The sequence below is a fragment of the Ovis aries genome, chromosome 2 (genome assembly GCF_016772045.2).
Source record: "Ovis aries strain OAR_USU_Benz2616 breed Rambouillet chromosome 2, ARS-UI_Ramb_v3.0, whole genome shotgun sequence".
In the NCBI taxonomy this organism is placed as follows: Eukaryota; Metazoa; Chordata; class Mammalia; order Artiodactyla; family Bovidae; genus Ovis; species Ovis aries.
Window position 1 is genome coordinate 38,077,634 of NC_056055.1, and position 18,935 is coordinate 38,096,568.

At 39.8% G+C, this 18,935-nt stretch overlaps 1 protein-coding gene across 2 annotated transcripts in view; it reads left to right on the plus strand.

Annotated features, from left to right (window-relative positions):
* SMU1 (SMU1 DNA replication regulator and spliceosomal factor) overlaps nt 1–18,935 on the plus strand; it is a 27,244-nt gene continuing 8,309 nt past the window's right edge. For both annotated transcript variants that reach the window (XM_060409155.1, XM_004004148.6), the window contains exons 1-9: nt 1–106; nt 3,183–3,393; nt 4,903–5,055; nt 6,147–6,257; nt 13,573–13,701; nt 15,160–15,279; nt 16,591–16,707; nt 17,333–17,460; nt 18,056–18,182. In XM_060409155.1, coding sequence (XP_060265138.1) covers nt 81–106; nt 3,183–3,393; nt 4,903–5,055; nt 6,147–6,257; nt 13,573–13,701; nt 15,160–15,279; nt 16,591–16,707; nt 17,333–17,460; nt 18,056–18,182 — 1,122 coding nt within the window. In that variant the 5' untranslated portion in view covers nt 1–80. The remainder of the gene's footprint in view (nt 107–3,182; nt 3,394–4,902; nt 5,056–6,146; nt 6,258–13,572; nt 13,702–15,159; nt 15,280–16,590; nt 16,708–17,332; nt 17,461–18,055; nt 18,183–18,935) is intronic.

The window sequence follows — 18,935 nt, forward strand, 5'->3', positions numbered from 1 at the left end:
GAGTCGCCGGAGGTGGCGTTGGTGCGTTGTGCGGCTGGGCCTGAGAGTGGAGTGGGGCCTGCGCCCGGAAAGACAGCGCTATGTCGATCGAAATCGAGTCCTCCGAGTGAGTCTCGTGGTGTCGGATGTTCGCGAAGTGGCCGGGCCGGGAGTCGATGAGTTGAGGGGTAGAAGCTGCTCGAGGGAGGCGTCCCAGAGGTTGGGAGTGGAGGGGTATTTACTTCCCCACAAAGAAGCTTTTGGGATCTGACTGCTTCAGGGGCGGGCCCGCAAGAAAGTAGCGAACGGAAAGCCCAAAGCCTGGTGGAAAGCGGCGCGGGGCTAGGGGTAGGACGTGCCTGCAAAACCTGAGTTCTAGCCCTCGCCGACTCCTGATGCGCCCTGAGACTGAGCAGATTAGCCATCCAGTCAGGACTCCGGTCTCATCTGCACAAGGGGGCTGCACTCTTAGCCTTCCCTCTCTTCCTGCCCCCATTGAGCACGGTGGTTTGTTTCCTCCCCTGTGCTTACACGGCCCTCTGTTTTTTTCTGCCTAGCTCTTAATCTGGTATTGTCACCGTTTGCCCACCCTTCTAGCCTATGTCGGCGCCTAGGGGCTGCTTTTCATCACAGTCTCAGTTCCTAGTACATCGTAGAGGCTCAGTAATTGTCTTTGGAATGAAAGCTACTTGTTTTATCAGGTTCCGTGTGGCGCTGAATTTTGGTTGGCCCGTGAGCTTTGTGTAGCCACAAGGGAGGGACAGAATGTGGAAACTGGGCCAGGAGAATGATAGATTTGGGGGAGAGGGGTACTAATGAGTGACTGAAGAAAGTCTTCAGTGAACTTTTCCAGGACTCCATCCTCTACTTGCTCTTGCCAACGCTTAATAATTAAATTGGCAGATTTTACATTTGCATCATGAGTGTAAGGGAGGGATCTGCCATAGGAGGAAGGGAGGTTTATTCATTCAGAAAATATTGAAGTCTGCTGTGTACCTGCTCTAGCCCTGGGAATATGGTAGTGAATGAAGCAGACCAAAGTCCTTGCCCTTACAGAAAGGAAGGAAAACAGCAGTAAGTAAAATAGGCTTACAGATGGTGGTAAGTGTTGTGGAGAAAAGTAAAACAAAGAAGGATGATGGAGAGTGCTGGCGATGAAGACAGCTAGGAGTTGGCAGGAGTTGGAAAGCATTCCATACTTCAGACCCTGAATCAAAAATGGGAACAGATCATTCTCCCAGCCCTGAGCTGCTGCATGTTTTTTATTATCAGTAATTGCTGTGTTTATTAAGTATTTTCTCTGTTAGCCACGCTGTAAGCAGTGTCATCTTCTCTTTGATCAGCCCTACAGACTGATTTGTATACCCTACAGAGTAGGTATTTTTCTTAACAGATGAGGAAATAGGCAAAGAGACGTTAACTGACTTGTCCAAAGTCACAGTAAGTGCAGAGCTCTGATTCAAATCCCAATCTCTGATTCAAATCTCCAAAACTTTTAACTCTTATGTATTACACAAAGAAGAAAGTGAATTTGATTTTGGCTCTAGAAAATACGAGTTCTTTGCAAGCATGGTGTCTCATTTGTGGAGTATAAATGGAAGTGTGCTGTTGGGAACAGTGTGGTGCTAGAACAGCAGGGATCCAAGCTGGGGTCTCTTAACGGCCTGTGAAAGAAAAGACCACTGTGAGTAGCAGTATTCAGTTCCCTTCTGCAAGAACTGTTTTTAAGAAGAGGGGGTTTGCTCTCCTATCCGGGCTATTGGAAGGACTAATGCTGCAGCTCCAATACTTTGGCCACCTATGGAAAGAGCTGACTCATTAGAAAAGACTCTGGTGCTGAGAAGGATTGAAGGCAGGAGGTGGAAGGGATGAGAGAGGGCAAGGTGGTTGGATGGCATCACTGACTCAATGGGCATGAGTTTGAGCAAGCTCTAGGAGAAGGTGAAAGACAGGGAAGCCTGGTGTGCTGCAGTCCACGGGTTCGCAGTGTCAGACACGACCGAGTGACTGACAACAACAAAATATGCTCACATGCCACACTGCCCGTTTGAATCTTCCTTTTTCCACTTAGCTCTGTTTCCTGGCCAAATCCTCATCTGTAAAATGGACCTAAGAGTAAATGCCATCCTCATAGGGTTGTTTTGAGGAGTAGCTGAGTCGGAAATGCTTAGAACAGTACCTGATATATTGTGAACACTGGTCAAGTAAACATTGGTCATTGTTTTTTGATTATTGTTTCTCTCCCGGGAAAGAGAATAGACTAAATTCCAATTTGAAATCTCTTCCAATCTGGACAGTGTGACCCCTGATACTCATGCTGTCCAGTAGAAGTATGCATGAGCCATATGTGTACTTCAAAGGCAAGAGAAGAACAGTGTAGTATAGCAATGTACATGAGCTTTTACTGTCTATATGAAAAATTATTCACCAAACTCCTTAATACTAAGCCAGAGATCAAGAAGTTTTAATTGAATATATATTTAACTTGTAAGTTTTCTGTCATATGCTGAAAATTGTTGCTTGTTCTCTCAGTATTTGGAGATTGTCTGGGTTCTCTTTCCCTTGGGAAAGTGTATTCACATGTTTTTATTTCACTTGTCCTGAAATTTTGGTAATAATGGCAGTGGGTAGGTGTTATTTTTGTGAGGACACATAACTTTGTTTTGAATTTACATCTAATATAGCTCTACTTATTTATGTTCAACAAATCCCTGTTAAAATGGTCTCAATTCATATTTTTTTTGCTGTCATTTAAAAATGGACCAAACCATTCAGTCATTTAGAGTATTCTGTATCAGTGACTAGACTAGGTTTAAAACGTTTTCCTAAAGTGTGCCACAGTGGAATCATATGAATTAACAAGAAACTTGGCATAATAGAAAGATCTCTGACCTTGCAAGTATGAGAGTCTTCTTGGTACTATCTTGTTTTCTAACTGACTGTGAGACACAGGACAAGTTATTTCCCCTCACTGAACCCCAGTTCTACTTATGAGTTCGAAGTAGGAACTGGATGATCCCCAGGGTCTTCTGTAACTCAGGTTCTGTGGTGTGGGGGTGGGGGAGGGAAGGTTTTACTCAACGTGATAAATGGAAAGCAGGTAGTGAAAGGAGGATGGCTGCAGAGAAAAAACTGGGCCTAGTTTTGTGGCATCTTTGGTGAGTGAGGATCCCTGAGCTGAATGATGTGCTTGCTTCTTTCAGTGTGATCCGGCTCATTATGCAGTACCTCAAGGAGAACAGTCTACATCGGGCGCTAGCCACCTTGCAGGAAGAGACGACTGTGTCTCTGAATACAGTGGACAGCATTGAGAGTTTTGTGGCTGACATTAATAGTGGCCATTGGGATACTGTTTTACAGGCTATACAGTCTCTGAAATTGCCAGACAAAACCCTCATTGACCTCTATGAACAGGTAAGAGTAGAGATGATGTTGATTCCTGAACCTGGGTTTACTGTGGGCCTCCCTGACCAGAGAGCATCCATAAACATTTCTGCAAGTGTTTTGGGCTGTCAGAGCCCTTAAAATTTACTTTCAAAGCTTGAGTGTTACTCTCTATTTTTTTTAATGTTTATTTTATTTATTATTTATTTATTTGGCTGCACTGAGTCTTAGCTGTGGCTTGCAAGATCTAGTTCCCTGACCAGGGATCAAACCAGGGCCCCCTGCATTGGGAGCATGGAATCTCAGCCACTGGACCAACAGGGAAGTTCCCACTACTCCATATTTTTATCTCTCTTCTTGGAAAAGCCAAGGTTTCCCCAAGTTGGTATTATTTTTCAAGTAACCATTAAATGATCTATTCTAACATCAACTGTTTGTACACCAAATAGTGTACTGAAGTTTAGTTCTGACACTAACCACCACTAAGCAACCACTAACTTGTTGGTGTAGACCCCACAGTTAAGGGCTCAGTCCTCTATAGGACTGTCTTTTTTTCACACACCAGCAATATGCTGATATCTTGGGCCACCCACGCTTCTGACCAACCGGCCACAAATTTAAGGGTCCTCATGACCCACTCAGAATTGATATTTCAGTAGAATGACGCAGAACTCAGAAAAGTGACATAGTGATGATGGCAGTTTTATTATCAAGGGAAGAGATCAGTACCAGCCAAATAGAGACATATAGGGTAAGGTTTGGGAGGGTACTGAACCAGAATTTCCAGTGCCTTCTCCCCATGGAGTTAGGGTTAGTTTGTCACCTGGCATTGAAGTATTCATCAACCAGGAAGCTCCATAGTTTTTCATTCAACCTCCAGTTCTTTGACTTTCTTTGGGGTTGGGCTGGTTCAAAGCATCAACAACCCTCAAATCATGTGGTTGGTCCTAGTGGTAACCAGCTCCTATCCTGAGCCATCTTCGTAGCACTTAACTAGGTGTGATGCAGAGGGCTCATGAATAGCGAGGGTATTTATCAGTGGGGGGATTCCAAGGTTTTTAGAAGCTCTATGCCAGGAAACCAGCACATAGATCATAAAATTGCTTATCTGTACAACAGAACCAAGTAGACTTTCTGGAAATAAGAATGTTGTGTGGTTTGAAGTAAAAATAGGGAAATGGGTTTGTTTCTTTACAATCCATGTGGGTTTAGTAATTCCCTAAAGAAAATTTTGGTAACCCAAGGACAGTCTCTGGAGCCCATGGATATATTTCCATCTTTGGTTTTCCTTAGCATTTTACATTTGGAATAAGAGACCTGAGAGGAGGGGAGATTGATAGATAAAAGGGAAGGATGGAAGTTATTGTATAACTACTTTAGATGTCTGTATGAAATTACCAATGGAAAGGGAAAGGGGCATTTCCTGGTTTGTTATTTGGAAATCACTTTGGCAGACCATTTCTGTGTCAGAAATTGTACTGAAAAAGAAAACGAGCTAAGAGAATGCATTGAAACTGCCGCTTTCTTTCAATTGTACAGGTTGTTTTGGAATTGATAGAGCTCCGAGAATTGGGTGCCGCCAGATCTCTTCTGAGACAGACTGACCCCATGATCATGTTAAAACAAACACAGCCAGAGCGGTATATTCATCTGGAAAACCTCTTGGCCAGGTCTTACTTTGATCCTCGAGAGGTAAGACTGATAATGAAAAGAAACTGCTGTTAACTTTGAAAACGTGCAATAATATGATCTTTTTTTAAACTCTGTTATTGGATACTTTTTGTAATTTTGATTTAATTTTTACAATGATACTTTTTAATTTACATTGGTTGAAATTTGCATATGTTAAAGAGGGTAGTCTTGTTCAATTTTCTGAGTACTTGAGGGCCTTCTCTTCTGCACACACCCTATCATATAGGATTATGTGTTCATTAGTAAAGAAGAAGAACATTTATTCTGGTGTTATTTCCATTATTAGCCTAAGTACCTACCCAGAAGCAATGCTCTACTGTTGGTGTGTTCACTGTGCATTTGTGTCCTTAGCTCTTAACAACTGCAGTTTCTTTTCAGTTCTTTTATTTCTTAAAAGCTTATGTTTCTGCTTCTCAGCTGCTTATGCTCCTGGTAGAGCACTATGATTGATACTCTTTTATTCTTCAAAACCCTTAGATATAGTTTCATCCTTTCTCAGCCAGCCTTTTACCAGAAGCTTGTCTAACTACGAGGAAGAAGAATTTAATAGGCCCTGAATAACAGGAAGTTAGAGTAAACTCAAGGAAACCATGAGGATAAAGGAAGGAGTTTAGATTACCAGGGCAGAATTTAAGTTAGAGTTGTTAAAGAACTTCTGGGCTGGGAGTCATTTGACTGAAAGAAATTACTAAAGAATATAAAAGAATCCTTGGCTTTGCAGATTATTAAAAAACTGAAAAAACAACTCTGGCTTTTACATAGTTTATTATTATTGACATATATTTATTATTATGAGACTCTGACATACATCTATTATTTATTATTATGAGGCTCTTTTCAGAAATAACAATGTGGATTGGCTGACCTCAGTTCTGTCTCAGCTCATACTTTTGAAATGCAAATGGGTAGAATTGAGACATCATTTTAAAAACCAAATTGATTTGATTAATCTTCTGTTTAACTGGGTAGTTTCTTAATCTTTTGCTTTTTGAATATTTCTGCTTCATTACTGTTGTTATTTCTTAAAAATAAGCACATTTATATCTTTTTCCATTTCTTGGAAATGATGCTATGCCGCTCTCCTTTTTCAGGCCTACCCCGATGGCAGTAGCAAAGAGAAGAGAAGAGCAGCCATTGCCCAGGCCTTAGCTGGGGAAGTCAGCGTGGTGCCTCCATCTCGTCTCATGGCATTGCTGGGTCAGGTAATTAAAAGTCTTTGGAACTGAAATTCCTGTGAACTTCTGGTAATGTTTCTTGTGTATAAACTCTATGTATGAGCTAAAGAAATTAACCTAAGAACTGGGAACTACCTATAGCACTGCTTGTACAGACAGCTGTGCCATGCCGCATTCATCTTTCCTGGGAGTGGTAATGCAGATTAGTGGTTAAGGGCATACACTCTGGAGACAGATTTAGAGTAACAATAAAATTTATTGTCCTATCTTGACATTGTTGATCATCGTGTCAGAACACTGGAACAAATATTTGCCATAGTTCGAATCTGAGCTCTCTCACTTACTGGCTATGCGGTATTGGACACATTGCCTAACTTTTTTGATCCCATTTACTCATCATGGTGTTGTACTAAGGATTAAATGAGATAAAATGTACTTAAAGCAATTGTATATTGACTGGCACCTTGTTAAATACATAGTAAATGGTAGCTGCCAGTGGTGTTTCTTTTTTAATTTTTTTTTTAAGCCGCAGTAGGAGTATTAGCTGGAGAAGGCAATGGCACCCCACTCTAGCACTCTTGCCTGGAAAATCCCATGGATGGAGGAGCCTGGTAGGCTGCAGTCCATGGGGTCGCTAAGAGTCAGACACGACTGAGCGACTTCACTTTCACTTTTCACTTTCATGCATTGGAGAAGGAAATGGCAACCCACTCCAGTGTTCTTGCCTGGAGAATCCCAGGGACAGGGGAGCCTGGTGGGCTGCCATCTTTGGGGTCGCACAGAGTTGGACACGACTGAGGAGACTTAGCAGCAGCAGTAGTATTAGCACTGTCATTATTATTTATAAAGCTATCTAGAGTGATGGATGTTACGAAAGTAGCAGAGTTACAGGTCATTAATAGAGATGTAAATATCCTGTTTACACTCAATTTGCATTTTGAAAGGGGCCAAAAAGCTACTCTTAGAGGCTTACAGTGTTTCTGAAATTCAAAAATAAGCTGCCTTATTTCTTAATTTACTTTTTATCAAAGTGATAGATGGGTGTCATTGAAGTAGTACCTCAGGGCTGTTAGAGCTTCCTTGGTGGCTCAGATGGTAAAGAATATGGCGGGTCACAGTTTATGGGGTCGCAAAGAGTCAGATATGACTCAGTGACTAACACTGACTTCTTAGGGCTTTTAGTGAGAAAATAGTTCCATTTGCCCTCTTCCACCTTCTTACTTCCCACAACCATTTTTAACTCTTGGCATTTACCCTTGTAGCTGAATATCATGTTTATAATGTCATATTTTGATTTTTTTTTTTTTTAGAAAAAGTTTTAAACATTAACTGTTGACTTTAGTGGAAGATGATTTCTCTCTGTTCCCCACAACATGCACACAGTCTTCTTTCTCTGGGTTTTCAGTATAGTTATATGACAACTTTTGGTTAAATAATTTCAATGTTTACATTATCTTTACATCAGTATTGCTCATAGACAAAAAATAACTTTAATTTCTTATGTAATTTTGGTGATTCTCTGCAGCAATCGCTTAATTTCTTTCTTTTGCCTAGTTTTCTGTGTAACTTTTGCTTCCTCATCCTGTATCGTTCCAATAAGTGTAAAAATTCTCCCTTTCCCCGTACTTGCTCTTTTCCCTGAGGCCCTTCTCTCTCTTGTTCTCATGGTTTTCTGCACAGTGATTGTACTGGGAGTTCTTTCATCTTCATACTGAGAGTTCTGGGTCATATTTTTCAGAAACATGTTTTCCTTCTCATAGTTTAGAGCCTTGTTTTAATGGAGTACTTCTGGTAACTTGCTAAGAAAGGGTACACAGAGGTAAATTTTTGAGAGTTTGCTTGTGTAAGCAATGTCTTTTACCTCTTTTTTTTTTTTGAAGGTTTTAATTGTTTATTCTGAAATATAAGAAAAGTCATGAGTTCTACAACCCAGAGTTTACATACGCATATTAACAAATTGTTTTGTTTCATAGAATTTGTGCATCTTTTTTAATGTATACACGAAATACTTTTAATGTTAAGGTCTTAGAAAAAAACCTTTTTTTAAAATATAGTTAAGAGGTAGTTACATTCAGAATCTGTCCATGAGATTCTCCAGGCAAGAATACTGGAGTAGCTTGCCATGCCCTCCTATAACGTATCTTCCCAACCCAGGGATCGAACCCAGGTTTCCCAGATTACAGACAGATTCTTTACTGTCTGAGTCACCAGGGAAGCCCAACAATTATTAGGATAAATTAAGAAATTTAGAGGAGATTAAAAGAGATGAGGCATGGTAAGTACATAGGCAGGTTGGAGATGTTTGCCAAGGGAGAGTGTTCAGTTCAGTTCAGTTGCTGAGTTGTCTCCGACTCTTTGCAGCCCAGTGGTCTGCAGCACGCCAGGCCTTCCTGTCCATCACCAACTCCTGGAGTTTACTCAAACTCATGTCCATTGAATTGGTGATGTCATCCAACCATCTCATCCTCTGTCATCCCCATACCTCCCGCCCTCAATCTTTCCCAGCATCAGGGTCTTTTCAAATGTCAGTTCTTCACATCAGGTGGCCAAAGTATTGGAGTTTCAGCTTCAGCATCAGCCCTTCAATGAATATTCAGGACTGATTTCCTTTAGGATGGACTGGTTGGATCTCCTTGCAGTCCAAGGGACTCGCAAGTGTCTTCTCCAACACCATAGTTCAAAAGCATCAGTTCTTCGGCACGCAGCTTTCTTTATAGTCCAGCCCTTACATCCATACATGACTACTAGAAAAACCATATCTGTAACTAGACAGACCTTTGTTGGCAGAGTAATGACTCTGTTTTTAATATGCTGTCTAGGTTGGTCATAACTTTTTTACCAAGGAGCAAGTGTCTTTTAATTTCATGGCTGCAGTCACCATCTGCAGTGATTTTGGAGCCCCCCAAAATAAAATCTGTCACTGTTTCCATTGTTTCCCTGTATATTTGCCATGAAGTGATGGGACCAGATGCCATGATCTTTGTTTTCTGGATGTTGAGCTTTAAGCCAACTTTTTCATGCCTCTCTTTCACTTTCATCAAGAGGCTCTTTAGTTCTCCTTCACTTTCTGCCATAAGGGTGGTGTCATCTGCATATCTGAGGTTGCTGCTATTTCTCCCAGCAATCTTGCTTCTAGCTTGTGCTTTATCCAGCCCAGCGTTTCTCATGATGTACTCTGCATAGAAGTTAAAATAAACAGGGTGACAATATACAGCCTTGATGTACTCCTTTTCCTATTTGGAACCAGTCTGTTTTTCCATGTCCAGTTCTAACTGTTGCTTCCTGACCTGCATACAGATTTCTCAAGAGGCAGGTTAGGTGGTCTGGTATTCCCATCTCTTTCAGAATTTTCCACAGTTTATTGTGATCCACACAGTCAAAGGCTTTGGCATAGTCAATAAAGCAGAAGTAGATGTTTTTCTGACATCTCTTGCTTTTCGATGACCCAACGGATGTTGGCAATTTGATCTCTGGTTCCTCTGCCTTTTCTAAAACCAGCTTGAACATCTGGAAGTTCACGGTTCACGTATTGCTGAAGCCTGGCTTGGAGAATTTTGAGCATCACTTTACTAGCGAGTGAGATGAGTGCAGTTGTGCGGTAGTTTGAGCATTCTGTGGCATTGCCTTTCTTTGGGATTGGAATGAAAACTGACCTTTACCAGTCCTGTGGCCACTGCTGAGTTTTCCAAATTTGCTGGCATATTGAGTGCAGCACTTTCACAGCATCATCTTTTAGGATTTGAAATAGCTCAACTGGAATTCCATCACCTCCATTAGCTTTGTTAATAGTGATGTTTCCTAAGGCCCACTTGACTTTCCATTCCAGGATGTCTGGCTCTAGGTGAGTGATCATACCATCGTGATTATCTTAGTCGTGAAGATCTGTTTTGTATAGTTCTTCTGTGTATTCTTCCACCTCTTCTTAATATCTTCTGCTTCTGTTAGGTCCATACCATTTCTGTCCTTTATCAAGCCCATCTTTGCATGAAGTGTTCCCTTGGTATCTCTAATTTTCTTGAAGAGATCTCTATTCTTTCCCATTCTATTGTTTTCCTCTATTTCTTTGCACTGATCACTGAAGAAGGCTTTCTTATCTCTCCTTGCTATTCTTTGGAACTCTGCATTGAAATGGGTATATCTTTCCTTTTCTCCTTTGCCTTTCATTTCTCTTCTTTTCACAGCTATTTGTAAGGCCTCCTCAGACAACCATTTTGCCTTTTTGCATTTCTTTTTCTTGGGGATGGTCTTGATTCCTGCATCCTGTATAATGTCATGAACCTCTGTCCATAGTTCTTCAGGCACTCTATCGGATCTAATCCCTTGAATCTATTTGTCACTTCCACTCTGTAATCGTAAGGGATATGATTTAGGTCATACCTGAGTGGTCTGGTGGTTTTCCTTATTTTCTTCAATTTAAGTCTGAATTTGGCAATAAGGAGTTCATGAACTGAGCCACAGTCAGCTCCCAGTCTTGTTTTTGCTGACTGTATAGAGCTTCTTTATCTTTGGCTGCAAAGGATATAATCAGTCTGACTTTAGTATCGACCATCTGGTGCTGTCCATGTGTAGAATCTTCTCTTGTGTTGTTCGAAGAGGATGTTTGCTATGACCAGTGCCTTCTCTTGGCAAAACTCTATTAGCCTTTGCCCTGCTTCATTTAGTACTCCAAGGCCAAATTTGCCTGTTACTCCAGATATTTCTTGACTTCCTACTTTTGCATTCCAGCCCCCTGTAATGAAAAGGACATCTTTTGGGGGTGTTAGTTCTACAAAGTCTTAATAAGTCTTCATAGAACTGTTCAACTTCAGCTTCTTCAGCATTACTGGTCGGAGCATAGACTTGGATTACTGTAATATTGAATGTTTTGCACTGGAAATGAACAGAAATCATTCTGTCGTTTTTGAGATTGCATCCAAGTACTGCATTTCGGACTCTTTTGTTGACTATGATGGCTGCTCCATTTCTTCTAAGGGATTCCTGCCCACAGTCGTAGATATAAAAGTCATCTGAGTTAAATTCACCCTTTCCAGTCCGTTTTAGTTCGCTGATTCCTAGAATGTCGACGTTCACTCTTTCCATCTCCTGTTTGAGCACTTCCAATTTGCCTTGATTCATGAACCTAACATTCCAGGTTCCTATGCAATATTGCTCTTTATAGCATTGAACTTTACTTCCATTATCAGTCACATCCACAACTGAGTGTTGTTTTTGCTTTAGTTCTATCTCTTCATTCTTTCTGGAGTTATTTCTCCGCTGATCTCCGGTAGCATATTGGGCACCCACTGACCTGGGGAGTTCATCTTTCAGTGTCCTATCTTTTTGCCTTTTCATACTTTTCATGGGGTTCTTAAGACGAGAATGCTGAAGTGGTTTGCCATTCCCTTCTCAGTTCTTGTTAGAACTCTACACCGTACTCATCCATCTTGGGTGGCCCTACACGGCATGGCTCATAGTTACATTGAGTTAAACAAGCATATGGTCCATGTGATCAGATTGGTTAGTTTTCTGTGATTGTGGTTTTCAGTCTGCCTGCCCTCTGATGGAGAAAGGTAAGAGGCTTATGGAAGCTTCTTGATGGGAGAGACTGACTAAGGGGGAAACTGGGTCTTGTTCTGATGGGCGGAGCCATGCTCAGTAAATCTTTAATCCAATTTTCTGTTGATGGGTGGGGATGTGTTAAGAAGGCCAGGAACAGAGACTTAGGGTGATATTTTAAAGAAAGTTATCACTTCCACCATTAATATAGTAGGCTAAATTTCATGCCTAGCTCCCAAACTGTGTATGCAGCAAGGGCATGCTCAGCTTTTTGTTGAGAAATTATGCATAAACTAAAGGAGGGGGTGGGGATGGGATAATGGGTTAAGGTAGTTGGTTCATTATTCAGTCAATCTGTAGTTCTTACACATAGAAATTGAATCCCCAGGAGGGAGGGAAAGATGGCGGAGGAATAGGACGGGAAGATCACGTTCTCCCTCACAAATTCCTCAAAAGAACATTTCAACGCCGAGCAAACTCCACAAAACAACTTCTGTAGGCTGGCAGAGGATATCAGGCAACCAGAAAAGCAGACCATTGTCTTCAAAAACAGATGAGTTAAAAAAAAAAAAAAAAAGAAAAAAGAAATTGAATCCCCTAAAATAGGGAAACTGGGATGATAGTGCAAGTTACTTTCTTCCTGAATTGTTTTTATTGTTGGTGTGTTAAATCGAAGCATAGTTGATTTACATTGATGTGTTATTTTCAGGTTATGGCAGATTGATGCTGTTTTCTTTTTCTCTCCTTTCCTCCCACCCTCCCTGTTTCCCCCTCTCTCTTGTTCTCTCTCATATATATGTGTTCAGTTCAGTTCAGTCGCTCAGTCGTGTCCGACTCTTTGCAGCCCCATGAATCGCAGCACACCAGGCCTCCCTGTCCATCACCATTTCCCAGAATTCACTCAAACTCACGACCATCGAGTCGGTGATGCCATCCAGCCATCTCATCCTCGGTCGTCCCCTTTCCGTCCTGCCCCCAATACCTCCCAGCATCAAAGTCTTTTCCAATGAGTCAACTTTTCGCATGAGGTGGCCAAGGTACTGGAGTTTCAGCTTTGTCTCCAAAGTCCATGGTTTTTCCATTCCCTATGATGCGGTTGTGATTGCTATTGTAGTTGTGTCTTTTTGGGAGAACATTTTGGTAGTGTGTCTAAAGAGCCTTAGCCGTTTGTGTTCTTTTTTCAATTCAGTAATTTCTGTTCTAGGAATCTATTCTGGGGGGGAGTATCCTGATAATAGAAAAAGCCTTACATCCAAGGCTATTCATTGAAGCATTATTTAGATGAGTGCAAAAATTAGAGGCAATATTAATGTCCATTAATATATTAAATAAGCTATGAAACATCCACTAGTAGAGAATATAATGTTAGAATAGAAAAAGTTATGTTGGTTATGTCATAGCAAGATATAATGATAGGTGAAAACAGGGTATTAAATTTTACATAAGGTATAATTGCAGCTATACAAATTAAACATGTTGGGGGGAAATACTAAAAGGTAACATATGAGATGCTAATTGTAGCTGTGTTTGGATGTTGGGAACTATGGGAAATTTTTGTTTTTCAAATTTTATTTATAATAGTCACACCTATTAAGAAAATGGCTGTAGAAACTTGGACCCATTGGCTCTGAGAATCCCCTTCCACCTTGAGATCAACCTCTTGTCCTAGAACACACAGAATAGCCCAGGCTGTGTTGTGTTTGGATGGGTCTGGATGACTCACACTTCCTGTGAACCTCACCCTTTTAGGCTTTGAGCAATCAGGACAAAGTTTTAAAAGCACCCAAGTGGATTTCTTTTCTCATAGGCATTGAAGTGGCAGCAGCACCAAGGATTGCTTCCTCCTGGCATGACCATAGATTTGTTCAGAGGCAAAGCAGCTGTCAAAGATGTAGAAGAAGAAAAGTTTCCTACACAGCTGAGCAGGCATATTAAGGTAGGATCCTTGGACCGCCCAGTTGGTAATCACTTGTTGGGGACTCAGCGTATGCTTACTCAGCCTGGCCCTGTGCCGTAGCTTGGGTTGGGGGGTAGAAATCATTCTTCAGCTCTGACAACATTCATGGTTGCTGCTGGTGACCACTGAGGCCCACCTGTGGCCTGGCAATGGCACACCTCAGCTGCATTACCAAGTGGACATTCACTGGACACTGACCCATCATCTGCCCTTGGATTTTCTCCCAGGAACCCTGCATTTGGAAAAATGCTTTAGCTCTTAGGTTAAACCTAGGACTAAAAACCATGAACTCTCTTATGTAATTTTCCTGTTCAACATTTGTGTTTTTGCCTGCTATATGTTTGGCAAAGGACCAGGCCTGGATTGGAAAGTAGGCTTCAGTGGTGTTTGAGGAAAATAGTTTTATCATCTTAATGGCTGGTTCTTGGTGTTTTTTTGCCCCTTTTTTTTTTTTTCTTTCTGAGACTTCTAGTAAAAAGCAAAATGAAGTATTTGTTGCAGTTCCCAGAATTATAACTGTATTTGCTACTTGACCATCTCCTTTTTATTCCTTTCTATTATAGTTTCTTTTTGGATTTGTGCTCTGATTGAGTTTATAGAGTTAAAAGTATTTCATAACATCTTTGGCTTAGTATTTTGAATTTGTCTTTTCTGGATTATATGTTCTGACTTGCATGTAAAGATATTTTTGAGCAGCACTTTTACTTACCTTGGCAAAAGCCTTGTGACAAATAGAAATCCATTAAATTATGCTGCTGGACTAAGATTTTCTGTTTTAAACACTTCCTTTTGGGCCATTTAAAATGAGACTCATAATAGAGCTTTTCTCTGTTCTCATCTGTCTAATGTACTGTAGTTTCCATCTGTTAATGGAAACATCAGTGCTGATAAATGCTTCAGATACATTTCCCAAGCATTTCTGTCAGCTCTAATTGGTTCTCTTAGTCAGTCACATATTATCACTTGTTTAGATGAAGTTCATAAAAAGAAACAGTAATAATAAAATTTGTTTAAAAAACAGTGTAGGAAAACAACTATTTTGAAAAAAATGAATTTTTTCCCCCAGATTAAAAAAAAGGAACATATGCCATATTAAGTTAGTGTGAAAATCATGCTAACAGTGACTGATTCTGGTAAAAACTTACTGTTTGAGTTAACAGGATTATTTGTTCTAAGTCCCTTGCTAAAATAGTTTTTTTGTTTGCTTTTCTTTGGAAATACCAACGTCATTAAAAAAAATCAAATTAGTTTCAATGGTGAACCTCAGTGTTAAACTGGTTGGAGAGAATATATCAAGCATTTCTTTGTGTTCCAAATTCTATAATATAGGCTCGCTATGACTCTGTGCTAGGGCCAAGCTCTCAAAAGATTAAAATGAGAATTGTTTTAAGGCCACTAGATAAAAATGCATCTGTTTCATTATTTCATTTGAAACAGTTTGGTCAGAAATCACATGTGGAGTGTGCTCGGTTTTCTCCAGATGGTCAATATCTGGTTACTGGGTCTGTTGACGGATTCATTGAAGTATGGAACTTTACGACTGGAAAAATCAGAAAGGTAAAGTATTTTAAATATACTAATTTTTCTAGTAGGAGAATTATCTTTTATTGTTTTTAAGTTATTTGTTATAGTTGCAATTTAAATTTAGCTTTTGAATGGGTAAGATGTACGTCTGATAAAACATTTTATAAAACAGAACAGTTATTCAGTAAAGGCTCTTGTTCCCCACTTTTGTTCCTCAGCTAGTCAGTTCCCTTCTTTGGTGCACCCAGAGTTACCAGTTTCTTGTGTAATCTTTATGGAATATTCTATGTGTATATGTAAGCAGTGGCTTGTTGTTTATAGTCTAACCTTTTCGTAGTACTAATTGCATTTCTCTTATCATGAATGAAGTGGAATATCCTTATATGTGAAAAACCACCAGTATTTCCTAGTCTGTGAAGTCTGTTCCTATCCTTTGCCCATTTCTCTTTTGGACTACTTCTTACGATTTGTAGGAGCTCTTTGTAGTTTGAGGAAATCAACCTTGGTAATATGCATTGCAAATATTTTTCAGCTTTGACTTTTGTCTTTTGACTTAATGTATGGTTTTGCTTTGTACAGGTAACAGTTTTTTGTGCCATCAGTTTTTTGTGCCATCATATTTTATCCGTCTTTTCTCCCACGATTTATTCAAATACTTCTATGTTTCTTTTTGTGTTTAGTTTTTGATCCATCTGGCATTTGATTAGGGTGATAAAATTGGCATAGATCCAGCTTAACTTTCCCAAATAGCTACTTAGTGACTAACCACTGATTTAAAATGTAATCTTTATGATTACTAAATTCCACTCCACATACAGTGGATTTATGAGTGGTTTTCACTTTCTACATTGTATATTTCTTTACAGTTTGCCTTTTTTTTTTTTTTAACCATGAAACAGTCTCACTTTATAATTAGAAAAAATAAAGATATTTCATTATGAACAGTAATGGATGATAAAAGAAAAATAACAAATACAATAATCAATACATGATTTTAGGAGAGGTAGCTGACTATGGAAAAATGTTTCTCATGTCATACCATTAAATAAATTCAGATTTATTAAAGATGTACAATTTGAAACTATAGGGGAATTTTGTTGAGAAAGGATTAGTAAGCAAAAGATATAGGCTGTTACATTTGTATTTTTTATTTATTTGAATTGTGTAAAAAAGGTACTCCCAGTGTTATCAGTTGTTCATCAGGATAACGTGCATGACACTGCTATTTGCTTTGGAGATTTAATCAGCACAGTCTACCATCCTGCTTCCAGTAAGTTTGTAGAGACCTGGGGTAACTGATGTTTTTGTGATATTTTGATAATTGCTTATCATTGTTTCCTTTAGGATCTTAAGTACCAGGCACAGGATAACTTTATGATGATGGATGATGCTGTTCTCTGTATGTGCTTCAGCAGAGATACAGAAATGTTAGCAACTGGTGCTCAAGATGGAAAAATCAAGGTATGAATTAGAGGCATGAACTCTTATATGTAGACATTTTGAGAATTCTGTGATGAGCTAGTCCCTACATAGGGTTTTTTTTAACTACTCTTTATTGAGTATCAACTTTATACCAGTCACTTTAGTTTTTCTTATTTAACCGTAATAATAACTCTGCTTACGGAGGTCCAATAATTTAAAGTCATGCAGTTGGTGATAGATTTGGGACTTAGATCTGCTCGTGCCCTTTCTCCTGTGCCACCATAGCTTACCGTATTTGGTGTGTTTTGCTTTGGGGTGGTGGTCTGCAAATGCTTAGCAGTGATCAGCTATGGCTTGTATTTAATTGCTGGTCAAATACCCTGGGCTAGATAAAATACAGAAATAGTCTCTGCTAAGTGAACTTAGAGTCTTAAATTTTTGTTTTAATAATTTAAAAGGAAAGAGGTTTAAGTTTCAGAGGATTCAAGTTGTCATTGTACTTTGAGAACTGACATATCATATTCAGCTATTGGCATGCATTTTTAATGCTGTTTTTAGTACCTTAGTGAGCCCTGTATTTTGCCTGTCTCTGCAGGGTAGGAGTGGGACATGGGACACTGTATTAGGTACAAGTTTTTACTATTCTTTTTTCCAAAAAATAAAGGTATGGAAGATTCAGAGTGGACAGTGTTTAAGGAGATTTGAAAGGGCACACAGCAAAGGTGTCACCTGTCTAAGCTTCTCTAAGGATAGCAGTCAGATCCTTAGTGCCTCTTTTGACCAGACAATTAGGTAAGTAAGAATTTCCAAACTGCCCTCACTTTTGTTTGATGTGATGAAACTTCAGAGGGAGGTACTAGTTAGTGATTTCTATGTTTCCACCAGGATTCCTTTATATGGAAAGTGAGGGAATAAATGAGTAATGAATAAATGTGAGACCTTATTTCCCCAAAGTACAGCAGACACAGTGCTGTTGTGCTGTCCATTGGGGTCTTTACCCAGAAGAGAGATCAGAAGGGGATTTTAGTAGCGCTTCATGTTTCTCAGAGTGTGGTCTATGGACCCACCTGCATCAGGGTCACCTGAGGGGGAGCATGTGACAAATACAGATTCCTGGGACCCAGCAGAGACCTAGAAGTCTGTCGCTGAACAGAAGCTTGTGGTATCAGTGGCCTATCTTCTTCCAGTCTCTCTGCAAAGCTTTTGGTTCGGTTTTGTTTGATTGTTAGACATAATGAAAATACGACTGCATACATAATTGTATAGTCCCTGTTCTTAATATTTTAACATGAGCTTCTGTAAGTCATCTAAAATGCTTTCAACACTTGGTTCCGACCACAGTATACATGATATTAATTGCTATTTTCATTTGCTTTTATTGTGATAGAATTCATGGTTTAAAATCTGGAAAAACCCTGAAGGAATTCCGTGGCCATTCCTCCTTTGTTAATGAAGCAACCTTTACACAGGATGGACATTATATTATCAGTGCATCCTCTGATGGCACTGTAAAGGTTAAGTATTTGCTACTGATTTATTTTGGGGTGTCTATTCCATTTTTTCTGTTTTGCCCTTTGAGGAGTTTTCAGTGGTGATAATGTTGATAGTTCTGGTGGCTAAACCTCTTAACGCTGTATTTTAGCCATAATTGAGATCTGTGCCAGTAATCACAATCTGTGGATAATTCCTGTTGGCCTAGGACCTCAAATCTCAAACCTACAGGCTATATGATATGTAGGAAAAGGCGTAGAGTTCTAAACTTAAGTCAACTCCTGTTTACAGTGGTTACATTTGACTTTGCCACAAAATCAAATGGTCTTCCTGCAACAGTCAAATTCACAAAGGGCTAAGTGGCAGAATAAATAGGTCTCTTTTATTGCAGAGCTTCACGCCACACCCAGGACGTTTCTGATAGCATTAATGAGGAACAAGATGGTGTAGAGTAGAACTAAGTCCTCTTAGTTACTTGCTACCTTCAGCTCTCAGCTGAAAGTAATAGATCTTCAGTGCCTTAAGAGATGTAGTTATTTCAAGAGAGGGCATCATTTCCTAGAAAAGGTGGGCAATCCAAATTGAAAATTGCTAGAGATCTTTGAGACACTCCATTTACATTGTACATCTGCTTTTAAATTGCCTTTTGTAAGTGAATGTTCTCTGGCAGAAGACCTAAATGTCGTAACACAGATCCCTAACAGTCAGACCCCTTTCTGTGATGGCCTGGGAATTGAACCAGAAATTTGAAGGTAGGAGATGTACTCTTCTTCAGG